This window comes from Gopherus flavomarginatus, chromosome 4 (assembly GCF_025201925.1).
Source record: "Gopherus flavomarginatus isolate rGopFla2 chromosome 4, rGopFla2.mat.asm, whole genome shotgun sequence".
Lineage (NCBI taxonomy): Eukaryota > Metazoa > Chordata > Testudines > Testudinidae > Gopherus > Gopherus flavomarginatus.
This window is the reverse complement of record NC_066620.1, coordinates 1571044-1598511: the sequence shown is the minus strand read 5'-3', so window position 1 is coordinate 1598511 and position 27468 is coordinate 1571044. Positions and strand designations below refer to the sequence as shown.

The following is a 27468-nucleotide window of genomic DNA, read 5'->3' as shown; positions in this document are numbered from 1 at the left end:
AGGACAGAAGAATCCCATTCACTGTTACAGACTAGGGACTGAATGGCTGGGAAGCAGTTCTGCAGAAAAGGACCTAGGGGTTACAGTGGACGAGAAGCTGGATATGAGTCAACAGTGTGCCCTTGTTGCCAAGAAGGCTAACGGCATTTTGGGTTGTATAAGTAGGGGCATTGCCAGCAGAGCGAGGGATGTGATCATTCCCCTCTATTCGACCTTGGTGAGGCCTCATCTGGAGTGCTGTGTCCAGTTTTGGGCCCCACACTACAAGAAGGATGTGGAAAAATTGGCAAGAGTCCAGTGGAGGGCAACAAAAATGATTACGGGGCTGCAGCACATGACTTACGAGGAGAGGCTGAGGGAACTGGGATTGTTTAGTCTGCAGAAGAATGAGGGGGGGATTTGATAGCTGCTTTCAACTACTTGAAATGGGGTTCCAAAGAGGATGGATCTAGACTGTTCTCAGTGGTAGCAGATGACAGAACAAGGAGTAATGGTCTCAAGTTGCAGCGGGGGAGGTTTAGGTTGGATGTTAGGAAAAACTTTTTCTCTCAGAGAGTGGTGAAGCACTGGAATGGGTTATCTAGGGAGGTGGTGGAATCTCCTTTAGAGGTTTTTAAGGCCCGGCTTGACAAAGCCCCGGCTGGGGTGATTTAGTTGGGGTTGGTTCTGCTTTGAGCAGGGGGTGGAACTAGATGACCTCCTGAGGTTCCTTCCAACCCTGACATTCTATGATTCTATGACTTGTACAGTCCTCATAAAAGGTTGTTTTTCTTTCCCAACATCAATCTTCATTACTATGGAGGCAATTTTACAATTGTTTGAACAAGTGAGTCTGCCCACTCTGTAAAAAGCATTTCTGAATGTTTTCTGCTTGAAGAGCACTTTAATGGTTTTGTTTAATGGTGGTGGAAGAAAAATAGGATGGGCACCTTGTGAAATTTTAATAGCCTTCTAACTACAAACTTGTAAGGGAGAGAACTTCTGGATCTATGGTCCTGGGACACCACAGGACCCCCACATAGATCTAAGGGGATTACAAGGGAATGGGGGGACCTCACGCTGCTTTTTTTGCACAGGAATGTGCAATGCACTGGAGCGATATGGAGGAAGCTCTGAGGATTTTCCATGGAAGAGGAGGATCCTGCCTATTGTATTTCTGTGTAATACTGCAGCCCCTAGTTACAATAAAAATGACAGATTAATCTAATATACGTATGTGCAAAGGTCACTCTCCTCTGTAAAGTATGCAACACAGGCAAACTATGATCTAAGAATGCATATGTCTGAGGAGTCAGATTATACACAAACAGTTTGAGATTTGCTTCCATGTTTAGTGACCTGGCATCAGACTCCTTTATGTCTCAAGAGCTCATAGCTACCCTCTCTGTAGGCTATTGCTTTAATACAGACAGATAAAATATGCAATTTTGCCTGCAACTCAGGTTCTGATTAGTTACTCTGATCCTGGGCCAAATCCTGCAGCTCTCTGATGCCCACAACGTTTAGCCTGAGTTTGGTTTGCAGTAGGATTGCAAGTTTCAGCTCGATGACTCCAAATGGTGCACGGTAGTGTAGAAATTACTGTGCCAATCACTTAACTATTTGATGTAACTACTGCTTGTGAAGCACTGACCCATGCCCATAGAGAGGATGATCAGGCCCAGTTACGGTACCAAGAGAATGTATTCTAACCTCCTAATACCCAAAAAGGAGCAGGGAAATCTTTTTGTACCAATCATTCCACTTCCGGGTTAGCACTCCTGAATGCCTGTTGCCAAGATAACATACAAATTAAACAGTAATAATGTGAACTCTGAAACTTTAAACCATTATAAAAGACAATGAATATTTTTCTACAACTATTTTCTGTTCCTCTTATTTTTTCCCTATTCTATCCTAATTATTTTCCTTAAGTAATTTAAAAGTGATTTTCCTTCCCCTTGTTCCCAGTGGAACATGCAACAAAGCTCTAATCACACACCTTGCAGAGAATTCTTTCAATGGGAGTAGAATGGAAAGACAATTTAGCATCACTCTAAAGGGAGGGGTACTCCTAAAGCATGATTTTAATCTATTAAATTTATTAGCTACTAACCAGGAAAATAATTAGAGACAAGCTTTCATGCTACACAGAACTCTGTCTCTGTCTGTTTGGGACCAACATAGCTACAATAACACTGCGGACAAGGAAAATTATTGTCTATTCAGGAAGCCCATGCATGGAGTCTGCATCCCCTGCCAGTAAAATTCAGCAGGGGCTGGCCCTGTGTCCACATGTGAAGGGGATATTTGGAAGTGGGGAAGCTATTCCTTCCTTGGAGAAAAAAAGGCGGGGGTGTTTAGCATGTCATGTCGACTACTTCAGCACCGAGATGGCAGCAAAATTACACCTCTCACGTTGCCCCCATCACTGCCATACCTGAGCCCTGTGAGGCAGGGAAGCACAATTGTCCCTGTTTTGTAGATGAGGCTCTGGGGCACAGGGCGGTGAAGTGCCTCACCCAAGATCACACAGAATTCATTACACTGCAACAACTCCCAGATGTCGCTCACTTTTTCTGTTCTTGAAATGTGAGACTCCCTCAGTGCTGACGAGCTGTCGTGGGGCTGTTCACCCCACACCGCTCCAAAGTGGCTCAGAAAGAGCTGCACCTGAGGTAAGCTGCACCTGAGAGGAGACCTGGGCTTGACTGACAAGCACTCATTGAATATGGAGTCCACCTAGGCAGGAGTATGCGGGGGGCCTGTATAAAGCCAGGAAATGAGAGCAGAAGGTGCAGGAGTGTGGAGGTCTGCAGTCACTCTTCAGGAGCAAAGAGGTGTTGAGGAGGAAACCCAGGGGTGGAGCAGAAGCCCTGGGATCCTGATCTTGACCCTGAAGGAAGGGGTTACCCAGAGGATGAAGAAGAAAGCCTGTGAACAGTGGAGTAGGAAGCAGCAGCAAGGGATGGGGCTGTGCAGACCTTGGCTGCTGCTGATAGGGTTCCTGGCTGGAGCCTGGAGTAGCACCCAGGCTACCCTACCAGCCACTGGAAAAGTGACAGTCTGGAAGGGGAAGACTGCCTGGAGTGGCATCCAGACAGCTGGTCCGGTGAGACTTTGTTACCCCACAAGGAGAAAACTGGTGCCCTGAGCAGAGCACCAAACAACAGAGGAAGCACTGCTACAACTAGAGAGCAAGAGAGGTTGCAGCACAAGCGAAGGAAGGAAGGGGAACTCAGACCAGGCAGAGCTACTCCACAAATGCAGCCACAAGGAGACACTCCAGTGGTGAGTGAACCCTGGTTCAAGCCTGTTCCCTAAGGGTTTCAAAATATCCTAGGGCTGTTTCGATGTTCCGTCCCTGCTCCATTAGGGAACAGGCTCATTTAAAGTTGTGCAATGCTCCTTTATAACATTGTTTGGCTGTCTGCTCTGTCCAGTGCTTGTAGGATTCTCTGGAAGAGCAGCAACTTTACGAGGGAGCATTGCACAACTTTCTCTTCTCCGCCTCCTCCACCTCCCTCCCAGAGCTTCCCCTGCTGCCAACCAGTTATTAGGACTTTCTGGGAGGGTGGGGAAGAAGAGCGGACATAGCGCACTCAGGGAAGGAGGCAGCGTGGCTGGAGGAGCTTCGCTGCTGGTGGATGCAGAGCACCTGTTAATTTTTCACAGTCAACCAAGACTGAACTCTGCCAGCATTCAGGAGGCTGGAGGGGCGGGGGGAAGAGCTTCACAAACATCATTGCTGAGTATAGTATTAAATTGTTTGTTTAAAATTGTTTAAAACTTATACTGTTTATGTATATAATGCCTTTTGTCTGGCAAAAAATTTTTCCTTGGAACCTAACGCCCCCATTTACATTAAATCTTATGGGAAAATTGGATGAGTTTAACGTCGTTTCGCTTAAAGTCGCATTTTTAAGGAACATAACTACAACGTTAAGTGGGGAGGTACTGTACTGAAGTCCTGCCTCAGTCACAGGCTCCTTGTATGATCTTGCTTCTGTTCTTTCCTTTTCCCCAGCTGCAAGGTGCTGGACTGAGGGCCTGAGCGGCATTGATGAAAAGAGAGATGTAGTTGCTGTAAAATGCAGTATAAGTGACAGCTGCATGCTCCATCCCTATCCAGCTGGGACATGAGGCAACATGGGCTTAGAGGAGGCTAATCAGCTGCAGGTTCAGATGAGTGCTGAGATCCATGTTACCTAGAAGGGAGTAGGTGCTGATCTTCAGAGGTATTTAGGAGCTTCAATGCCACTGATTTCAATGGGAGTTAGGCACCTAAAGACCTTTGAGGATCTGGGCCTAGGTTCGTTGAGTTGGGGGAAGGAAATGAAAAGGAAAAGGCTGGGATCCTTTGGACCCAGATTGACTGTTTGGACCCAAGTGTGGTGAGACCTAAAACCATGATCAGGCACCAAAGCAACTGTAATGAAAATATGGCTACACCATTTCACAAATAGTGCGCATGCAATATACACTGCAGTATATAGCATTGCTAAAAAGACACCACTGAACGGGAATAACCAAGTTAGATTTAAGTTGTGGCTTCCCCATCATTGGATATGTTTAAGAACAGGTTGGACAAACCCCTATCAGGGATGGTCTAGCTTGGTCCTGTCTCAGGGCAGGGGGCTGGACTTGATGACTCCTCAACGTCCCTTCCAGCCCATTTCTATGATTCTAAGTGGAATGAAAAACTGAAGATACGCATTCTCTGACTATTCTCCAAAATGGCAAAATGTATTATAAAATCTCTCCCCATGAGTATCTGGGAGCAGAGGGGAAAAAAGTATTGCTTCAAGCATTAAAAACATCACCTACCTCAACAGTCATAAACAGTTTACTAGCTGTTTATTTTTAATGCAGCTAGTGGAAACCTAAAAAGGATGCTATACACTTTCCCTAAAAATAGTGTGAAAACACTTAGTTTTGGCAAATTTAGTCAGGCACTTGTTCAGAATGTTCTTAACATACGATGCTTCACAGTGTGTATTCCATGGTTTCCAAGGAAAGAGAAGGCAGCTCTATACCATGGTCTATGATAGATTATAGTATGTTGTGAGAGGAATCATTTTGTTCTCTTAGGAGTGAGCAGAATTTGATGATAGTCCATGAAAGAGCAAAATTATCTAGATAGTTGTTTATGTTCCTCTGAATTCCTTTTGGAAACAGACTCAAGACCTTCCTATGAAGATGCAGACTGCTGGGTTTTGTATTTCTGGTAGGCATCTAGTATTTCTGCGACGATGCTTGGATCATCCAGCGTGGTGACATCTCCCAAATCATTGCATTGGTCAGTGATGATTTTCTTCAGCACCCTTCTCATAATTTTCCCTGATCGTGTTTTAGGAAGGCGTTTCACCACCTGAAGAAAAGAACAAATACACTTGCCTTAGAACTTTCATCCTAATAAGAATGTTTGAGTGAACCGAGCCTTGAAATGATCCCACTGCATATGCCCAGTGAGATTCCTGGGAACTGTTTAAGAGCTGGGCATAGTAGTCACTGTCCAGGAAGGAGGAATATAGTGATGTTTATTTTTTTATTAGTTAACTGATTTTTCTCCTTTCTTTTTCCAGTTTTGGCCCCATGGGAGATGCTAGGTGCTCAGCACTTTTGAAAATCAGGCTACTTATTCAGGTGCTAAACTACAGAGTTAGAAGCCTACCCATAGGCACCTGTGTCTAGTAATCTTGGCCTCTACTCACATAACTCTCAACGTGGCTTACAAAAACAGGTAGGTATCATCATCCCTATTTATAGACAAGGAATCTAATGCCCGGAACAGTTCAGCCACCTGCTCAGGGTCACCTAATACTGTAAGTCAGTGGCAGAGCCAGAAATACATCTCAGGTCTTCTGATTCCAAGTCCCATGTCCTATCCTCTGTCGTCCGCCACCTCCCGTGTACAGGCAACGGTTAATGTTAACTGATAAGGTTCTAGGGAAGGCCCCAGCAGTGGACCTGAAGGGTTACAATTTGACTACACTGGCAGTTGAACGACAAAACTTTTGTCTTTCAGAGGTGTTTAAAAAAAAATCCCGAAAGACAAAACTTTTACCAGTAACAAGTGCCAGTGTGAACAGCGCTTTGTTGGCTGGGCGCAAACACCGCTCGTTGGAGGTGGAAGTTTTAGGTCGGCAAGAGGGCCGACAAACAGCGGCTACACTGCGCAACTTTTAGTGGGATACCCACGTCGCTAAAAGCTGTGTAGTGTAGACATAGCCTTGGTCTGGCTTCTGTAGGATAGTTCCTTTGGACAGACAAGCCACGCAAGCCACCATACGACTGCTCTGTTTTTGGATATATATGCCGAAAACAGGCCAGTGGATAAGAAAACTGAAGAGCATTAACTGCTAATCTGTAGGGAAAGGGAGCAGTATGATCAGCCATGGACTTTACTCTGGGAATCCGGCGAACACCCTGATGGCTCTGGGAGTAAGTCTTTCGATGCCTGGGTGAGATGAGCATTAATTGGTAGTGCAAAGTACAGGATGCGTTACCTCCTCTTGGCTATACTACAACAGTAGCTTTGCTCTTGTATGTTCCAACCTTTCCATTCATTTTTTTTTTAAAAAAACACAGGGATATTCCAAATACCTCTGTACTCCCATCAGTGCATCCCTCATCCTGATTAACCGTACTGTGGGTCTAACAGACATAGAGGTACATGAATGCAGCAGAGATGCTGTATTAAGATGGAGGCAGAAAACATCAGACATTTTAAGCAACTTGGCTGTTTGTACATGTTTGAACAGGAGGGGCCAGATGCCTCGTGCCAGAGCTTTGCTCAATGTGGTTTGGAGGCGGAAGCAGAAAAGCTGGTTTGAAGCCCCCTTTGTGTGCTCCAAATTCCTAGGGTTGGTTCAGTCCTTGGCATAAGCAGAACAGCCTCAGGGCTACTCTAAATTGTACGCAGCAGTGGTCCCCAGGAGGATGCTTTGCAACCCAGGATTCCCAGGTGCACTAGCACTCCAGCCATCCCCCTTTTCCTGCAGCCATGCCTTTGATATACTCCTGACACCAGAGCCTGGAGGAGTGGCGTAGGGCTGCTATGCCAGTTCTGCACTACAGAGGAACTCCTCATCTATCTGCTTAACCTGGCTTTAAGGCTGCTCTGCCAAGGAGGAGCAAGGCAGCATTTCTGGGGGCAGGATCAGGCCTGTTAAATGGGTTACAGATGAGATGTCTTGCAATAACACCTACCAGAACGTGATCAGGCACAGCATACTTCGCAATCTTGGAAGCAACTATAGATCTGAGCTCTTCTTTAACACGTTCTGTATGAGCTGTGTCTTCTTTTAACACTATGAAAGCAAAGGCACCTGAAGGGAAGTAAACAGAGGGCGTGTACTGTACATTAAATCATTGTTGAGAAAGGCATTCATTTCAGCTGGACTGCGTGCACAGGTGCTGTTTCACATGCCTGTAGCAACTGTCAGGGTTAGGGTCTACCTTGCCCATTCTGAGTAATACCTCACACTGCAGGTGCTTCCAAGAATACCAGCAGTTTACACAGTAGTGGTGAGTAAGGATGTCAGAATCAGGTCCTTAATGATTAATGTGCCTTGTTCTGGAGTCCCTGAACCAGATGCTGATCTCAGTTACAGTGATGGTAAAACTGAAGTAACTCCACTGAAGTCACCAAGCATAAATGAGATTAGAATCCGGCCCATGGAGGTCAGGGTTTTGGATTCTGTTTCACATTGCTTTCTTGAGAACAAACCTTTATTTTCATTTACTAAAATGGAGTCAAACACTACAGTAAAACACTATCCCCTTATAGTGGTAAGGCTTTAAGGGACGTCCAGGAAAATTAATCCAAATTAACTAAAGATGTGAATTTGAACTGGATTAGTTAAACCAAATTAAATCCCTCTGTGAACACCCTCTTTTGGAATAAAAATGGCCTTAATTTGGTTTAGTTTAATTCAATTCCAAAGTGAATTAAACAAAACCAAGTTAAAGTCACTTTAATTTTGAATAACAGCATCCACACAGCGATGTAATGTAATTTAATTAACCTACTTCAAATTCACACCTCTAGTTGATTCAGATTAATTTTCCTAAATGTTCTTGTGTAGACAAGCTCTTAGATAATTTCTCCCTCCCCACAAGGTAGGAAATTAATGCCCAGTGAAGTTCCTTCACTTAATCCTTAACTCATCTCCTTCTGTCTCAGTGTATGGGACATAAGACTCATGAGGGGAATCTGGTATCTGAGATCCCTGCACCCCATAAGCATGAGTTATGGAAGCATTGCTATTCTACTGGCCCAGATTTGGTTTCACTTACACGAATGCAGCTCCCATTAACTTTAAGGAAGAGTATGACTTAGGTCTGGTCCATGCTACGACCTATATTGGTATAACTATGTCACTCAGGGGTGTGAAAAATCCACACTCCCAAGCAACGTAGTTATACCGACCTACCCCTGGTGTAGACAGCATAATGTCAATAGGAAAGCTTCTCCCAACAGCACAGTGTCATCATTAAGGTGCTACATTAGTACAGCTGGGCTGATGCAGCATTTTAAGTGTTGACTTGTCCTTAGAACAAAAAGGGACCCAATGATTTATGCCAGTATCTTAACAAGGGGCTCCCACAAATATATTCCCCTTCAGTCTGTGATAAGCTCCCTGGGGCAGAGATCACAGATGAGAAAGGAGGTAGTATCCAATTCTTTTTTAAATTTTAAAAAAAAAGTATTTCTCTGAGTTAAATAAGCAATGGTGACTGAATTCCAGAAAGAAAAAGATTGGTCTGTTCCTTAGCTTCATTAGCAGGGGTAAGGAAAACTGTGAAGAGAGAGATTTGAAGGTGGCAAGATTCAGGGTCTGGTGCTTGTCAGTTCTAGAGCCCCCCACTGAAAATGCCTATCCCTATGCCTTCTGCAGGCTTTCCTCTGGAGACTTCAAACTTTAATGTCTCTCTTGATATCATCTGTCACAGTGAGGTGCAGAGAGAAATGGCCTTTGATTAGCTAGGTTCTTCCCATTAAGGGCTTTAAGTATCAAGAGCGGATCATTGAAATGGATCCAGAAGTGGACAGGGAGTGAAAGCAGAGAACAAAGTATCAGTGTGATTTGTTGAACTAGCCAATCTCCCTTTCAGACTGCCTGCTGCTCTGTGTACTGGTTTGGCAGAAAGTTGAGGGAAAGGTTGCAAAGGAAATTAGCCATCTGTATATTTCCATTAAGGACACTATTTTACACACTTACCTTCTCCTTTGATCTCATGGGGGTAACCAATCACAGCTGTTTCAGGCACAGCCGGATGTTCATCCTTAAAAAAAGAATGTAGCAAAATATAACAGCCCCCTCTTTCAGGCCATGTTAGGTATGTCTACAAGTGCCGGCTGACTCAGGCTCAAGGGGCTGAGGCTAAGGGCTGTTTAATTCTGCTGTGGACATTCAGGCTTGGGTCCCCACACATCGCAGGACCCAAGCCCAAATGTCTACACCACAATTAAACAGCCCCTTAGCCCAAGCCTGAGTCAGTTGGCACATGCCAGCTGCAGGTTTTTAATTGCAGTGTAGACATACCCGTAGTTTACAAGAGCCTGTGCGAGCTCTTCTGGGAACTGTAACCAGTTGTGTGTGAAGTTCTCACTACCTTTCCCACTTTTCTGAGCCTTCTGTAAATGCACAGTACCAAAAGGCCAACTTCTACATAAGAACGGCCACACTGGGTCCGACCAAAGGCCCATCAAGCCCAGTATCCTGTCTGCCAACAGTGGCCAATGCCAGGTGCCCCAGAGGGAATGAACAGAACAGGAAATCATCATGTGATCCATCCCCTGTCACTCATTCCCAGCTTCTGGCAAACAGAGGCAAGGGACACCGCCCCTGCCAATAGCCATTGATGGACCTATCCTCCATGAATTTACCTAGTTGTTTTTTAACCCTGTTATAGACTTGCCACATTAATGCTATGCTTAATGAAATTAACAGGAGCCATGTGTGCCTGTCTCAAAGCAGCATTTAACTCATTAGTTCTGGTTCCAAAGGGCCCTGTTTTTAAACAACTGAATAGTATTTTCTGACATCCCTTTTGGCTAATAAGAGTAAATCCAGAAAAAATGCATTCTATCTACAATTGGGATTAGCCCCTATGCAGCCAACCGCTGCCAGTGACTGGAGCAGCTGCACTGCTGCAAACCGCAAGTAGAGAGGAAGCTGTGGTTTGCACTAACTGAGCCTCTCCTTGCTGGAAATGAGCTTTTCTTGCCTACACCTGCCTTGATGCAGAACCACTCACTGCTGATCCGCAAGTACAGTCAAGGCCTTGAGGTTCATTCTCCACCGCTTTGCACTTTGGGTAGTTGTCGACACCAAACCAAGTGCAAAACATCTTTCTTATATCCACTTTTTACTGGTGTAAATCTGTGCACAAGGTACAGGACAAGGCAGTGGAGAAGTGGGCCTCAATCTTCCAACCGATGGAGGAGGCACTGCCAGGCTGAATATAGATCTTTATTATTTATTATATGGCTTCATAATACTGACTTATTCTGCCCATGATTCATAGTTAACACTGACAATCTTTCTACACTGATAGAGCAGATCATGTGTACAGGTTGATAGAGCATATATTCATCGTGAACCAAAAATGGGTTATGCTATTTTAAATATCATTAAAATATGGAAGAAATTTCTCTCTCAGCTGGGCTTCTCTGAAAAGGAACCTGCATGACAAGATATAGTTGTAATCATATTAGGTCTTCAAAAAGCTATCATCAAAAGTTTGCACTAATGTCGCTAAGAGATTTATTTGTAGATATGATATTACAATCATCCCTGCAATGTAAAGATGATTTAGTTTTATCAAATTTCACATCTGGTTAATGTTTGCAAGTGAGGCACATAACAGGCAAATAAATGCTCAGGTCAAGCTGTGTATAGAGCTACTTTGAGAGATGATTTGTTCAGTTCTGTGGCTACCATGACCTCTCATCTAGATGATGGACCAGATCCTCAGCTGCTGTAAATTGCCTTTGCTCCATATTTAATGTTGGAGAAGGTTACAAAACAGGTTCAAGTAGCCACAAAGCTGAGAAAAAAACATTAACTCCATCAAAGCAACTGGTGGGGGAAGCTAGAGGGGAGTTTTGAAGCTCCCACCATCCAAAAGTAAAACAACCACGGTATGAAGTCACAGATGCATCTTGAAGAGATGAAATACAATTGAGATCTTATCAGTTCAAACAAAGGAACTGCATGTAGCCCGTCACTTTGATATCCTCCATAAAAACTATCTTACCCCTGAATGAGTTTCATCTATATGCCCTTCCATGGTTTACATAACAAGATTCTTTTCTTAGCATAATTACAGCCTTGTGTATTTAGTATCAAGGGTGTGTGTAGGTGAAACATACACGAGAAAGATTCAGTGGCAGCAATGTTAACCCTTACACATAAACCAATGGGCTAGATCCTCCAGTGATGTACAGTGGCATCGCTCCTTTAAAGTACTTGAAACACTTCTGATTTTTACCAGCTGAGGATCTGGCCGTATGCATGAAAAGCTTTTCTGGGATATTGAAAATTACCATGGCATCTTCAATCTCTGCAGTTCCAAGCCTGTGACCGCTGATATTTATGACGTCATCCATCCGCCCTGTTATTTGATAATACCCCTCTGAGGATCTATAGGCACCATCCCCTGTGAAATAATAACCTGTAGCAACAAAGAACACCATCCCCTGTGATCAACAGCAGCTAGTATAATAATTCATTATCAGTATTTGTGGTTATTATTTTTATTATTACTTTATACTTTTATCCCCTTTCAGTCACAGATCTCGAAGCACTTTACAGGCACCAGTTAACTGACCCACACACCACTCCGGAGGGCAAGGTTTTGTTACATCCACTTTACAGATGGTAATAGCCACCCACTTCTAATTATGATTCTTCTTCGAGTGATTGCTCATATGCATTCCAGTTAGGTGTGCGCGCGCCGCGTGCACGTTCGTCGGGAAACTTTTACCCTAGCAACCCAGTCGGGTCGGCTGGGCGCATCCTGGAGTGGCGCCGCCATGGCGCCCAATATATATCCCAGCCGACCCGGCCACCCTTCAGTTCCTTCTTACCGCCCGTGTCGGTCGTTGGAACTGTGGAGCGCGGCTTCGCTGAACTCCACACTCCCTAGCAGCTCATTTAGCTTTCGTGGTATATAGTTACTCATTGTATATACTTCTTAACAGCAGGAAGCCCTCCACTCGCTCTACGTACAGGGCCAAATGGAAACGCTTCTCTTGCTGGTGCGCTTCCCAAGGGGTGAACCCCACGCAGTCCCCAGTTTCCACAATCCTCGACTACCTCTGGTACCTTAAACAGCAGGACCTGGCAACTTCCTCCTTAAAGGTGCACTTAGCGGCCATTTCAGCCTTCCGGCCAGGTGAAGGTGGCCGCTCCATATTTTCTCATCCGCTAGTCGCCAGATTTCTTAAAGGACTGGAGCGACTATACCCGCCTGTACGCCGCCCTGCCCCTACGTGGGACCTTAACTTAGTCCTGAACAGGCTCATGCTCCCACCATTCGAGCCACTGGCGACATGCTCGCTCACACACCTATCATGGAAGACAGCTTTCCTGGTGGCCATTACATCGGCCAGACGGGTCTCAGAGCTGAAAGCTCTCACAGTGGACCCACCTTACACCGTCTTCCATAAGGACAAGGTACATCTACGACCCCACCCGGCGTTCCTCCCTAAGGTGGTGTCCACCTTTCATACCAACCAGGACATCTTCCTTCCCGTCTTCTTTCCGAAACCACACTCTTCTCGGCGGGAGCAACATCTACACTCCTTGGATGTACGTAGAGCGCTTGCCTTCTACATCGAGAGAACCAAGGGGTTTCGGAAGTCCCCTCAGCTTTTCGTAGCGATTGCAGAACGCATGAGGGGACAACCTATATCCTCTCAGAGGATCTCCTCCTGGGTGACTGCTTGCATCCGCACATGCTACGACTTGGCTCGTGTCCCATCTGGCCACCTCACAGCACACTCCACAAGAGCCCAGGCGACATCAGCGGCCTTCCTGGCGCACGTGCCTATTCAGGAGATATGTCGTGCGGCGACCTGGTCATCGGTACACACTTTCACCGATCACTATGCGTTAGTCAGACAATCTAGAGATGATGCGGCCTTTGGCGTAGCAGTTTTAAATACCGCCACATCTCGCTCCGACCCCACCGCCTAGGTAAGGCTTGGGAATCACCTAACTGGAATGCATATGAGCAATCACTCGAAGAAGAAAAGACGGTTACTTACCTTTGTAACTGTTGTTCTTCGAGATGTGTTGCTCATATCCATTCCAAACCCACCCTCCTTCCCCACTGTCGGAGTAGCCGGCAAGAAGGAACTGAAGGGTGGCCGGGTCGGCTGGGATATATATTGGGCGCCATGGCGGCGCCACTCCAGGGGGCGCCCAGCCGACCCGACTGGGTTGCTAGGGTAAAAGTTTCCCGACGAACGTGCACGCGGCGCGCGCACACCTAACTGGAATGGATATGAGCAACACATCTCGAAGAACAACAGTTACAAAGGTAAGTAACCGTCTTATTTGTATCCTGAATGAGGCATTGGACTGGAATGCAGGCGATCTGGGCTCTATACCCAGCCCTGCCACAGCCTCCCTGCGTGACCTGAGGCAAATCACTTATTCTCTCTGTGCCTCAGTTCTCTGGTGTAAAATGAGGATAACAATCGTTCTTTTCTCCCAGTGAGTGAGTGATCTCTCTGGTCTGCTTAGGCTGTGGGCCTCAGCACCACGGGAATACAAAAAATAATGATAATCAAGCATTCTGACAAAATCCAATGACTCCTGCTGTCCCTCCGGAGGTGGGGTGAACGGCCCCCTTGCCAGCATCCCCCTCCCAGGGCCCCACAAGGCACTGACACACTTAGCACTCTGCACACACTTGGCTTCCCTTCACACACACTCCTACGGGGATCACGGTTTAAGAGCCAGGAGTTAACCCTTAAACCTCGCTTAAGTGTTAAACATACATGGGATGTCCATGACATCATGACCTGATGTCCATGATACCAGGATTTAGCTCCAGGAGAGGCCGCATGGTCCAGTGGATAGAGCACCTGAGCAGGACTCAAGACCCTGGGGCTTATCTACATGGCAAATCAATGGCCAGCCAGGGAGGGAATCTATAGCACACTAGTTTGACACACATTAACTGGCCATGTAGACAAGCCCCACATTTCATAACACCCTTGAGAGGTAAGAAAGTAGAATCAGTAAAGGGGATTGATCTACTCAAGGTCACACAGTGAGGTATTGACAGAAAAGATCCAATAATCTTGAGTTCCATTCCAGTGTTCTACCTGTTAGGTTGCACTGACTCCCTGATGGTTACTTTGAATTAAAAACAAACACACTTGTAAGATTGTTTGAACACACAACCTGTGCCTATCATAATGCACACAAACAGGTTTGCATGGGTGTCAAACACCCCAGCTTCAGTACTCTGATCAGTGGCAGAAAGACTATCAGAGGAATCTTTTCATCTTTATCTATTAAAAGAAATACTACTTTCAAGGGAAGTGATTTTGAGGACGTGGAATTCTGACGCTTGGAAACCTTCTGCTGAAGAGAAAAAGATCAGCTAGTTCTGACAAATTCAGGTATTGCCGAACACATGAGTTTTCTGACACGTGCTGTGGAGATGGGTTTTTTCCCCTATTCCACTACCAATCCATCGATGCTTCTCCACATTTCTTTGGGTCATTCCTGCAAACGTTTCTAGACACTGTAAGGCAGCACTGGAAATGATGGGTGAAATTAGATGGTGGTGTTTGGCAGGATGAATTAACTCCCAGCAAGACAGTGCAAGATGACCACAGAACAAAGATATTTTTGGTGGCATGATAATAAGAGGATATTTTTGGTCAGTCTTATTTTCGCAACAGAGAAAAACAACTTTCTAAGCAAAACAACTTGGTTTGTAACAAATTCATCGCTCCCTAAGTCTTCATTATTATAATTGTGCTGCAACCAAGAGTTACTGGAACCTCATTGCACCAGCTGGAAGAAGACCAAATCCTCTAGCTCTAAGAGTACATCTACACTGTGCCAGCCAACTCAGGCTCCTGGGGCTCAGGCTGCGGGTCTGTTTCATTGCTGGGTAGATGTCTGGGCTTGGGCTGGAGCCCAGGCTGTAGGACTGTGGGGTGGTAGAGTCCCCGAGCTTGGACTGCAGCCTGATTCCAGACAGCTACACAGCAATGAAACAGCCCTGCAGCCTGAGCGCCAGCCACAGGTTTTACTTTGCTGTGTAGCCAGACCTGTAAATCACTACTGCATTTAAGCAGTTTTGATTCAGTTCAGTAAAGGGCAGCTGTAAAGATACACAGCAGCCAATTCACTAGAACAATATCTTGTATATAGCACTGCTGACAACCTGCTGGTACTGATATTGCAGTCCATCACTCTTCCCTGACACCCTCCTTACCTGGATACATTTTGAAATAAGTATCTATAAATCTTTGATGATCTCCATAGATGGTTCTTGCCAGGCCAGGCCAGGGCTGTGCAATGCACAGAGCACCAGAAACATCATTTCCTTCTATAACTCTTCCCTGTTGGTCCAAGCACAGGAAGGAACATCAGACCAGATGGGAAACATCCCAGATTAAAGGAAAGTAGCTGGTTAGTACGATCTAGCTATGTGGAGCGGATTCTGATTTTACTCCGGTTTTACGTTGACTTCAAAGGTGTCACTCCTTCACATTCTGCAGATTTGCAGACTCAGTGTCTATTATTGCAATGGTTTATTCTTAATGTTTCCCACTCACATTTTGGCAGCAATTGAACATGTGGGGGGGGGGGGGGAATGTACCCACTAGAGGAATTACTGTGCATTGTCTGTGTCATGCTTTCATCATTCATGTACACAAATAACAGCATCTGATTCTATGACTAATACGCTATTCAGACAAAAGGAAAGGCAAGTGACCCCTTGGAGTGCAAAGAACAATACAAGATTCACAGAATCCCACTCTTCAGCATTATGGTCCATATGCTGGATTCAAACTGGTGCCAGAGCAGAGCCCAGCTCAGTGGCAGAAGGACTGGCACCTTCTTGATCCCAGAGCTGCCGTGGCTGACTCTGTGCCCAGTACAGGCACAGGGCAGCCGAGTGTCCTTGCAACAGCACCCACCACTCTCCATCCCACCCTCCCAACTCTCACCAACATGTCCCTGGGCTACAGCCTCCTGTGGGAGGGCAGTGTCCTTCCTAAGCCACCTGACAGCCAGGCTGAGTGGACTGATAACAGCTCCAGGACAGCTGTTGGCTAGCGAGGCCAAGGCCCCTCAGAGCAAAGATATCGCCGAGCAATGTGAAGAAAGGGCAGAGCATCAGTAACTCCCACAACCCAAACCACAGTCGTGAACTTGATTCCCTTCCTCTCCCTCACTCAGGAAGTTACTGCACCTGTCACATCACCAATTATCTGTCTGCCGCAGACAGACATTGTGAAGAGGAGTTAAGTATTATTCTTCCTATTTTACAGCTCAGGAAACTGAGGCAGAGAGGCTAAGGGTCAAGTTTTCAAAGGTATTTACTCGCCCAAGACACAGATAGGTGCCTAGCAGGATTTGTGAAGCATCCAAGCAGGTTTAGTGCCTAAGTCTTGTTATTTGAATGGGCGTTAGGTGCCTCACATGCTTAGGTGCTTTGGAAAATCCCACTAGGCATCAAAATACCTTTGAAAACCCAGTGCTAAGCAACTTGCCTAAGGCTACACAGCAAGGCCCCAAGTATTCAATCCCCTCAGCCCATGCCAAAATCCACTGCTGCCTATGGGGCACTGAGCACACAGATCAGGCCCCAAATCAGCAATACAGACTGGCCTGGAGCTCAGATGTTTTGGGTCTTGGCCCTGTGCCCAAGGTATTAGACAGCACTGCCTCACCACTGGGCAATGAAAATATTCTCACTGTGGGAAAAGGGGCCACTAACAATGGAAAAATTTTGTCTAAGGTCATGTACCCAACTTTCAGAATATCTATTTCTCAGCAGTATCAATGAATGTCCACAGACAGACACGCCGAGCCTGACTCTAGTGGGCACTGCGCAGGGCACTGGTTATACAGAGATCACAGGGGGGTTCGTTGGCTACAATCCACATTCAGCAAACATTTTAAGGAGAACAATTCCCTACAAAGCTGTAAGTTGGCTGCGTTCCCAGTGCACTTCACTCACGCCAGTCCCGTTGGCTCCAACGAGACTATGCGTGAGTAAAGTTACACACCTGTATGAGTGTCTGCAGCATTGGCACTTACATTATACAATCATCACTATCACATAGGGGCCAGTCCAAAAACATTACCTCGCTACTCGCTGTTGGCTTTCTAACTAGAATATTTAAATATGCATGAATATGGCTTGATTCCCTACTGTGCCATTGGAACAGATGAGGCACAAAACATTTTCCTAAATGCTTTTGGCATGAAATAGGGGAATTAGCCGGACAACCCCAGGGCAGCATCTCCAGCAGCTCTTTTCCTGTCTTTGCACTATTGCCCGCAGTGGCGGAGCACAGTCCCAACTCACGTTCTCATCCATCAGTGCGGGTATAATCCCAAAGAACGGTCTCATTGCCATAGCAGGAATGACGTCAGCTCCTTCCTCCGAGGGCCGGGGAGCAATGCAGATGCCGCCTGTTTCTGGAAGAACAATGAGAAAGTAAAAGAGGCTGGGACACACTGGAATGGCAGGTGAGGCTGGATGAAAGCAAGCACCTACTTTTCTCAGCTACACAAGACCAGCAAATTACAGACACCCTCCCAACTAAAAACACTTTGATTGTTGTAGTGAATGTGATGGTCCCAGGATATTAGAGACAAGGCTGGGGAAGTGATACCTTTTATTGGACCAACTTCTGTCGGGGAGAGAGACCAGCTTTCGAGCTTACACCGAGCTGACCTGAAGAAGAGCTCTGTGCAGCTCGAAAGCTCGCCTCTCTCACCAATTGAAGTTGGTCCAATCGAAGATGTTACCTCACCCACCTTGCTTTACCAAAGAGTACCCACAGTATACCCAATACATTTCCTCTCCATGGGCTGGACAGATAGTGCCGTGTACAAGGTCGGGAAAGATCTGAGCTCAGAAATGATTTTGAGAATCCAAACAACAGCTGCTACATTATCATATTCTTCAAACCCACACCCATCTGTGCCATGATGCCTACAAAACACTTGCCAATGGTTAGCCACTGGTGAGCGGTGACTCCTGCTTGTCACACTGTTCATAACTGTATCGTTGTTACCTATGAGCACCCCATCTGCCGCATCCACCTGTTGTAGCTCAACAAACGTCGATTGTTGGCCAGCAACTCTCTTTCTGGTCTGTTTGCACAGTGGCTAGCAGAGTGGGGCTCTGGCCTCTAGGCGGTGCCATAACGACAACATTGGAAGAATAATTAATATATGCATTCCTTTCCTCTTCTCTTCTCTTTGACTTCCTTCCTGCACATTATTTTCTAAACCCTTCACCACTAAGTTTGCTCTCCTCTAAACTCTCTGCACACCTGTGTCTTTTGAACACCAGGATGCCCAAAACCATTAAGTGAAGGTTGGCTGACATATCAGTGCAAAACCTCTGGATGTCTTGGCCCTCATAAGCCACACAAAAGCAGGTGTCCACCTTTATAAAGAGATGACAGTCAGAAATAATGGGGCCGAGGGTAGCAGCTGGCCTCAGGTGCAGAGAAGCATCACAGTGCACTGCATTGGGGTAACTGACTCCAAGGGCTTGGTCCTGTGCTCGCTGACATCAATGGCAAAGCTCCCATTGACTTTAAAGCTGCAGAAGCAGTGGCCAAAGCACCATGCAGGAAGGGAAGCAGTGGCCCATATACTTTGTAGGAGCAGCTGTGGCCTAGCGAGTACATTTCTAAGAAGGAGGAGCCCATTGGTTCAGCCTATGCACTCTCTTCCTAGAGTGTGATCCTAAATTAACACACGCACTCCTAGAGTTATCCAGGGAATAAAATAATTCCATGGAAATCAACAAGAGCTGACTGTAGTGAGCACTAATGTGGCACTTACACATTTTCAGATTCCTTTCTTATACATGATGCTACCTGGAAAATGCTGTTCAGCCCCATTTTCTACGCCACAAGGGATTGTAGCAGTGGGGATATAAGCACAAAATAGTAGGGGATTTATTTCCTTGTGCTGTTTTTACAGCACTTTGAGGAATTTGTACGCAAAGTGCTTTGTGAGACTAAATTACTACTATTACATAGTATTAGAATAGCCCACCCATTAGGGGCATCCTGAGATTATTTTCCATTCTGAACTGAGCCTCTTAATCATTCTTTCCTCATTTCTGCTGGGATGAATGTTAAATCAGATCAGAGATTTCAACCTTAATCAGATCTTTTATATCCTGACACTAATTCAGATGCACAAAAGAGAAGCAAAGAGACAGGAATCTCAGACTTTAAAAATATACGAGCTATGTCCTTGACTGGTATAAATCCGCATTGCTCCACTGGCTTCAGAGACTACACAGACAGAGCCTATGATTTTGCCTCTAGTCTCTTCTCTATAACTAGGAGGAGGAGAAGGTATCTCTAGGTGGAACCATAGAGCTGAAGTATCACTCCACAGAAAAAAGGGCCCAGAGCTGGCTGGCTTATATATCAAATGGGAAATGCTTTGGGAAGTCTCTTCCTCAGGGACGGTGTACACATCAGAAACTTCCGTGCAATGCGACATGACTGCTGCGAGGCCTGCCAGCACTTCCCTATTTCAGAAAGCACACACCATCCTCTGCTAGCACAGATAGAATCCAGGGAGGACTGCGTCTATTATTTCACAGTAGTGAAGGCGACAGAGTACAAAGCTCATGCTGCATGTACAATATGTCTGTTCAGCTCCGTTGTAGTGGATGTTCTTTACAACTGAACATGAATTAAAATCACTCCTGTAAAACAACATTTAAAATATAGACCCTGGCATCTGCTACACAGCACAGTGACTGACTACATAAAACCCAGCAGAGCAGTGCAGATCCAAAGGAGAGATGCACAGTGGTAGTGGGGGGAATGGGGCAAAATCCCTGAAGAAAGTAAAAAGATAAAACAAAGGCAAGACAATGCAAAGAGTGGGAGGAAATTACAACTTTCCACCCTTATGCACAGCGGGCAGTACCTTAGGCAGAGCCCATGCTCCAGCTTGCACTGATGTAATTAAAGGAATGTTTTTTCCACTGATCTAGTTAAACCCGTGCACATTTCTGTGTGGACACTATTAAACTCAGCAATTTAGCTTGTCATGGTAAAGAGCCAACTTCAGCTAAGTTGACACAAGCCAGATTTTAACCCCAGTGTGTCCGTGCAGGGGTTTTACAGCAGTTAACTAAATTGGTCTTTAATTAAGAGAAGACAAAGAACTCCAGAAAGAGGAACAATCCACTCCAAAGCGGCACATTGCACAAACTAAATCCATCCAAAGCCGAGAAAGTCAGGTACCATGGTGTGTGGGGACTTTGAATGTGCACACCTTGCATTTGCTTGTCACATAGTCCAAGCTGACAATGACCTTGATAGAATCGCTCAGCAATTGTCACTCAGGTCTTTGAATACCTCTGCAATGTGTTAAGCACAAACAGACTTTTGCTTAAATATCACACATGCATGCTTCTTGTTTAATCTATTTCCTTAACTATTTCCTCTTGACAGTCACCAAAACCTCCTCTCCTCCCCCACCCATTCTGAGTGCTCCTACACTCCTCCAACAGAGTTTGTAGCACTGCAAATTTGAAGCCAAAGCCACCGCTGTTCTATTCTGTACTGCCCAGTAAATTCAGTACTTCGGAGACCAACACAGATTTTCTTGGTCTTAGAAATAAAGTGTGTTCCTTAGCTGACTCTGCAGTGGCATTAACACTGCCATGGAGAAGAGCAGGGTGCAGTTGTGACTGAGGTACCCAATATAAGCAGGACTCCTTGGTGAGCAATGCTGCCTAGGCGGAGGATCTGCTGGGTTGGACACTCCTTGCCCCCTCCACTCGGAGGGGAACACCAGTTAGCAATTTCACCAGCTGAACTCACAGAGTTTCCTGGACCTTTTGTGCACTTCTTGTGGGCTTTATCACAGAAGGTATGATCTGGCTCTTAAGAAAGATGCACAAATGGAATTTATATGCAGAAAGGCTCTTATTTAAAGCCTTACCCTCCTGTGTTCCTTATCTACTTTCTGCTTCTGTCTTTCCATTCAATAAATCTAGTAACTTGTGGAGCAACTCACAATCCATTCTTGGGTCAAACTATACTTACAAATTAGCAGAAAAGAGTTAACAAAAAGTAGTGACCCAGAAAAGTTAACACATGATTCAATGTGAATATGTCTAGCTACCTGGCAAACATTCATAATCTTACTGCGACTGAAGTTGATGAGAGTTTTGCTGGGTTTTTTTAACGGGAGCAGGAGCAAGTCCATTAGCAGAAGCCACATACCCTTTGTGTGACAGAGAAAGAAGAATCTAAGCACTGAAATGCCCTATTAAGAGACGTGTTTCTAAGAACAGCCCTTATTTATTCTATAATACAATTCAGTGCCTCTAGAATCATTTACAACAGTTTACCTTTGGTGTCACTCTAATTCAAAAGCTAAACAGTCTAGTCTCTATTCTACATCATTTAAAACTAGACCGAAAATCACACCAGCTTTGAATCATATTATCACCCACAGCACAGACACCACAGCCTAATATATTAACACTAAGGCCAAGCCTCCACTATCACTTATGTCACTTAGGGCTGTGAAAATAACATCCCCCCAAGCGACATAAGTTTTGCCAGCGTAAGTGGTCATGTGCACTGCGCTATGTTGGTGGGAGAGTTTCTCCTGCCGACGCAGCTACCACCACTCACTGGGGCTGGTTTAGTTATGTCGACAGGAAAGCTCTCTCCTGTCAGCACAGAGCAGCTACACAAGAGATCTTACAGAGGCATCATTACAGCTGTGCCACTAATGCAGACATGGCCTAAGAGCCAGCTTAATCTCCCTCTCTCTCTTACACACAAATTCTCTCTCATAATCCCCCTCTCACCTTATCTGCTCACCCAAATACTTTCAAATGGATTCTTCAAGTATGGTTTGCTAATTTTTATGCCTGTTCAGTTTTATTCTCTGGTGACATAACACTGCTTCCAAAGACAATGTTCCACAGAGGACAAAGGCCAATTAATAAAGTAAATTACATTGATTGCGAAAGATGAAATTGAGCTGACACTATGGTCATCAATTCACCCACTGCATCGGCAGTGGATGGGAGGCTAGGGAAGTGGGAGGGTCTCCTTTGGCAGAGGAGAGGGAGAGGGCCATGTGCGGCTATGTGGACTACTACTTTAAGTCTGTAGCAAAAAGTCAGGCAGGAGGGGAGCTGCGGAAGGTTCAAGGCTGAAGCTGTAAGTCTTTGTGAAGCACAGAACAGAGCCAGAACTAAGGGTACGTCCAGACTACTAGCCGTATCGGCGGGTAGCGATCGATTTATCGGGGATCGATATATCGCATCTCGTCTAGACGCGATATATCGATCCCCGAACATACTCCCCATCGACTCCGGAACGCCACCAGAGCAAGCAGCGGTGGTAGCGGAGTCGACAGGGGAGCAGGGGCCATCGATCCCGCGCAATGAGGATGGGAGGTAATTCGGAATAAGATTCGTCGACTTCAGCTATGGTATTCCCATAGCTGAAGTTGCGGATCTTACATCGACATCCCCCCACCCAGTGCAGACCAGGCCTAGCACTGAGCTCCCTGTTCAGTGAGAGAAGGAAGTGATTCTTTCCCACCATCCCATGGCAGGGAAGAACAGGAGCCTGTTGTTGGGGTATGAGCAGGCAAGGGTCTAGAGGAGGATTTACTTCAGTGAAGTCCTTCAGTAAGAACAATCAAGATGACTGCGTTTTTCTTTAGTGACCTCAGGGTATGTCTATATCACAATGAAATGCCTGTGGCTGGCCCATGTCAGCTGACTCAGGCTCGTGGGACTTGGTTTTGCAGGGCTGCTTAATTGGGGTACAGATGTTTGAGCTCGGGCTGGAGCCTGGGCTCCTGGACACCACAAGGGGGAGAGTCCCAGGGCCTGGGCTCCATCCCAAATGCAAACGTCTACACCTCAATTAAACAGCTCCTGGGGCTCGCAGGGCTCAGGCTGAGTCAGCTGGCACAAGCCAGCCACAAGTTTAGATATACCCTCTGGGACTAGACATAGCCAATCCAGGCAACAGATTAACAATATGGGCCTGACTGTCACTCACACTAAACCCGCCCTAAACCACTCTGGTCATGTTAAGACATCTAAGGAGCAGATTATATTTACATCCAAGTTAAGGCACCTTTCCATTACTAGAGCATTGCAAAATGGCCTTAGTGCAGAGGTGGGCAACCTATGGCCCGCGGGCCCCATCCAGCCCACGGGCCCGTCCTGCCCAGACCTTAAGCTCCCAGCCAGGGAAGCTAGCCCCCATCCTCCGCAGCCTCACCTCGCCGTGCTGATAGCGCTCTGGGCAGCACAGCGGCGTGGCTGACTCCAGCCGGGCGGCGTGGCTCAGGGCGGATTTACCAGTGAACACAGGGTGCACTGGCACGGGGTCCCCCAACAACAGGGGACCCCAGGGCCAGGCACTCGGGCAGCTCAGCACCTGCACCCCCCCATCCCTCCCGCGCAGGGGAGCAGGGAGGGGGAGGGCTGCACTGTGGGGGCAGGTGACAGGGAGGGAGGCTCACCTGCAGCCTCAGGGGAGCAGGCAGGTGGTGCAGGTGGCGGGAGCACAAGGAATGCCGGCGGAGGACTCAGGAGGACACAGGGCAGCCGCGCTGGAGAGAAGCAGTGCTTTGAAGGGGAAACCGCTGTTCCTTTTTGGCTGCAAAGCTGCCCCTGCTCCTCCTGAGTCCTCCACCCATGTTCGCAGGGCTGCATTCTGAAAGGGGCTTTGGGGGGGGGGTTGGATAGGGGGTGGGGTTCCAGGGGGGGCAGTCAGGGAACCAGGAGCAGGGGGGGTTGGATAGGCATGGGAGTCCCAGGGGGCCTGTCAGGAGGCGGGGATGTGGATAGGGGGCAGGGCAGTCAGGGGACAGGAAGCAGGGGTGGTTGGATAGGCTGTGGGGTTCTGGGGGGGCAGTTAGGGGCGGGGGGTGTCAGGAAGGGGTGGTCAGGGGACGAGGAGCAGAGGGCAGTTGGCTAGGAGGTGGGAGTCCTGGGGGACTGTCAGGAGCGGGGGTGGGATAGGGGGCAGGGCAGTCAGGGGACAGGAAGCAGGGGTGGTTGGATAGGCTGTGGGGTTCTGGGGGGGGCAGTTAGGGGCAGGGGGTCTCGGGAAGGGGTGGTCAGGGAACGAGGAGCAGAGGGCAGTTGGCTAGGGGGCGGGAGTCCTGGGGGACTGTCAGGGGCAGGGGGTGGGATAGGGGTCCGGGCAGTCAGGGGACAAGGAGCGGGGGGGGCTGGATGGGTTGGGAGTTCTGAGAGGGGGGCAGTCAGGGGGTGGGGACCAGGCTGTTTGGGGAGGCACAGCCTTCCTTACCTGGCCCTCCATACAGTTTGGAACCCCGATGTGTCCCTCAGACCAAAAAGTTTGCCCACCTCTGCCTTAGTGTAACTGAGAGACAAGCCTCACTTCATCAAGATGGGAAGCACAAGAATCAGCCTCGCACATTGACGAATTACAGAAATGCACTCCTGCTCTCTGCAAGATGGCTCAGTGCAAAAGCCCCATTAAGTCGCAACATGGCCACTCTTCTGTCACTGTCAAATAAAGCTACCTCATTCACACGGGGAGGGCTGCAGAGAGCTAACTGCAAAAGAGCATAACAACTTCTCCCCATGTCCCTCCTGAAACAAAACAAAGCAATTTTAATTGTCTTTTCCTATGAACTCTAGTCATGAAACAATTACCCTTGGCTACACAGTTCCACTTTCTAGAGGGAAACAGAACAAACAAAGACCTAGGCACAATCTGTGATTCAATCTTATAGTTTGCTGTACCTTAAGTAGTTTTTTAAAAATTTCCGTTTCAGTTCAATTCTCAAAATAACTACTGTGTGGTTTCCATTTCAGACAGCAGCCTTTCAGTTTCAACTGAACAATGAACATTGTTTTCTGCTTCTAGAGCTGTTCAAAACTTTCAAATGTTCAAAATTTCAGTGAAAATGTTTCATGAAAAAACATTGCTGGGTTTCAGCCAGTTTAAAGAGCAGATCAAAATTTGCTGAAAACTCAAAAGGTTAACAAAATGTGTTCAGGGAAAAAAATCTCCAAAAGGTGGCAAAGTTGTCACCACTTTCTAGCCATTCCATGATAATTCCTCGTGAACATGTTTTTCTTCCCCATCAGTGCTTTTTACCTGTTTGCCACCAAGTGTCAACAAGGGTGCACCGGCTGTCTCCCACTACATTGTAGAACCATTGCCAAGCTTCATGGTTAATTGGTTCTCCCACTAAACCCGAAACAGTAAAAAAAGAAGGGTGAATTCAGGTGAAAGGACTTGTATGCAGGGTGCTTTCCCTTCAATATATGTAGGCTTGGAAGAATTAGATTTTATTGGTAAATGTCGGTAGGTGTCAATATCACCAAACCATCCAAAAATATTTCCATTGATAATAACTGAAATTACAGATAGGCAAAGTAAGAAAAATGCTGCTTGAGAACTTATTACAGTTTGATTTAAGAATATTTGCTTTGCAGATTTTGACATGTGATTTTGACAATTTGTGTTTAACTTTTTAAATCTCAAAGTCTGTCACTGAATAATTATTGTCTAACTCCCTCTTTAATTTCCCTCAACTATGAAAAAGTAAATTGATAAAAATTGGGAAAAAATGCTTAATACTCATAATTTTGTGCATATCTGAAAATTTAAATAGATAAAAAAAATTAAAATGCTTAAAAATAATCAATATTACCCACTGAAATTATAAAAAAAGGAAAATCGAGTTCTGCCAAGCCTAAATCCATTGCATGCCTACTGCATGATCTCAGGCATTTCTGATCATAAATAATTTGTCTACAGCTACTAACTACTGCTAGCATTTTGCTGAAACATGAGAAGAAGCTTAATGCACCTGTGTAATATGATTAGGGCCCTACCAAATTCACGGTCCATTTTGGTCAATTTCACAATGATAGGATTTAAAAAATGATAAATTTAATGATTTCAGCAATTTAAATCTGAAATGTCAGTGTTGTAACTGTAGGGGTCCTGACCCAAAAGAGGGTTGTTGGGGGGGGTTGCAAGATTATTTGTAGGGGGCTCATGGTATTTCCATCCTTAATTCTATGCTGCTGCTGGCAGCAGTGCTGCCTTCAGAGCTGGGCTGCCAGAGAGTGGTGGCTGCTGACCAGGTGCCCAGCTGTAAAGGCAGTGCTGCCACCAGCAGCAGCGCAGAAGAAAGGATGGGATGGGATGGTATTGCCACCCTTACTTCTGTGTTATTGCCTTCAGAGTTGGGCCCTCAGCCAGCAGCTGCCACTCTCTGGCCATCCAGCTCTGGAGGCAGCAGCGCAGAAGGAACGGTGGCATGGTATGGTATTGCCACCCTTCCTTCTGCACTGCTGCTGCTGATGGGGCACGACTTTCGGAGCTGGGCACCTGGCCTGCAGCTGCTGCTCTTCGGCCAGCCAGCTCCAAAGGCAGCGTAGAAGTAATGGTGGCAATGCCACAACTCCCCCTACAATAACCTTGCGACCCCCCTGCACCTCTCTTTTGGGTTGGGACCCCCAGTTTGAGAATCTAAGGGAATGTAAGTACTAACTGAAGGTAATTTGGGGGGAATTTAGAAAATCGAAACGATGCTGATGCAAGGGCTGTCTACGCAGCCCAAGCCTTAGAATTATACTGCTCTATGATGCCACAAGCACAACGGAATTTCTTTGGCATCTTTTTCTGGAGAATGTTATTCTCAGAAAGGAATCTAGAAAATGGGGAATAATTCAAAGATATTTATTCAATTGCCCTGGTACTGAGCTCTTCATTTTTTCTACATAAATAGTAACTAAACAACTGTATGTGAAACCTGTTTTTGAAAGAACATCTATTCTTAGCCATTCCAAGCCAATCCTCCAGTGGTGTAAATTGGCATAGCACAACTGACTTCAACTGAACGACAAGATTTACATCTGTTGGGAATCTGCCCCTACAATTCCCTTCATAAGACCATTTAGTTCCTCTCACCTGAACCCAGGGTTTTTAAGGAAGATCTGTCATACTTCTTCACCCACTTATCTCCATACTTCAGCAGCAGGCGTACAGCAGTAGGTGCACCGTAAAACTGATTAATTTTTAACCTCTGCACAGTTTCCCAGTAACGACCTGCAAAATGCCAAATATTCGTCTTTAGTCTGTCTGGTTTTGGAACAAAGCTATTGTTATAAAAGCTGCACACTGAAGTAAACATGAAGACAAAACTTTACAGCAACTATTTGCTGTATCTATAATATAATACTGAT

The 27468-nt window shown here is 46.2% G+C and overlaps 1 protein-coding gene across 3 annotated transcripts in view; it reads right to left on the bottom strand.

The window, feature by feature from the left end:
* Positions 1-4819: 4819 nt before the first annotated feature.
* The window catches only part of ACSS1 (acyl-CoA synthetase short chain family member 1), a 74536-nt gene continuing 51887 nt past the window's right edge, over positions 4820-27468 (bottom strand). For all 3 annotated transcript variants that reach the window (XM_050951198.1, XM_050951200.1, XM_050951199.1), the window contains 8 exons: positions 27194-27331; positions 25367-25459; positions 17563-17675; positions 15457-15583; positions 11537-11664; positions 9207-9270; positions 7192-7310; positions 4820-5350 (listed from right to left, as the gene is read on the bottom strand). In XM_050951198.1, the coding sequence (XP_050807155.1) occupies positions 5171-5350; positions 7192-7310; positions 9207-9270; positions 11537-11664; positions 15457-15583; positions 17563-17675; positions 25367-25459; positions 27194-27331 (962 nt within the window). In that variant the 3' untranslated portion in view covers positions 4820-5170. The remainder of the gene's footprint in view (positions 5351-7191; positions 7311-9206; positions 9271-11536; positions 11665-15456; positions 15584-17562; positions 17676-25366; positions 25460-27193; positions 27332-27468) is intronic.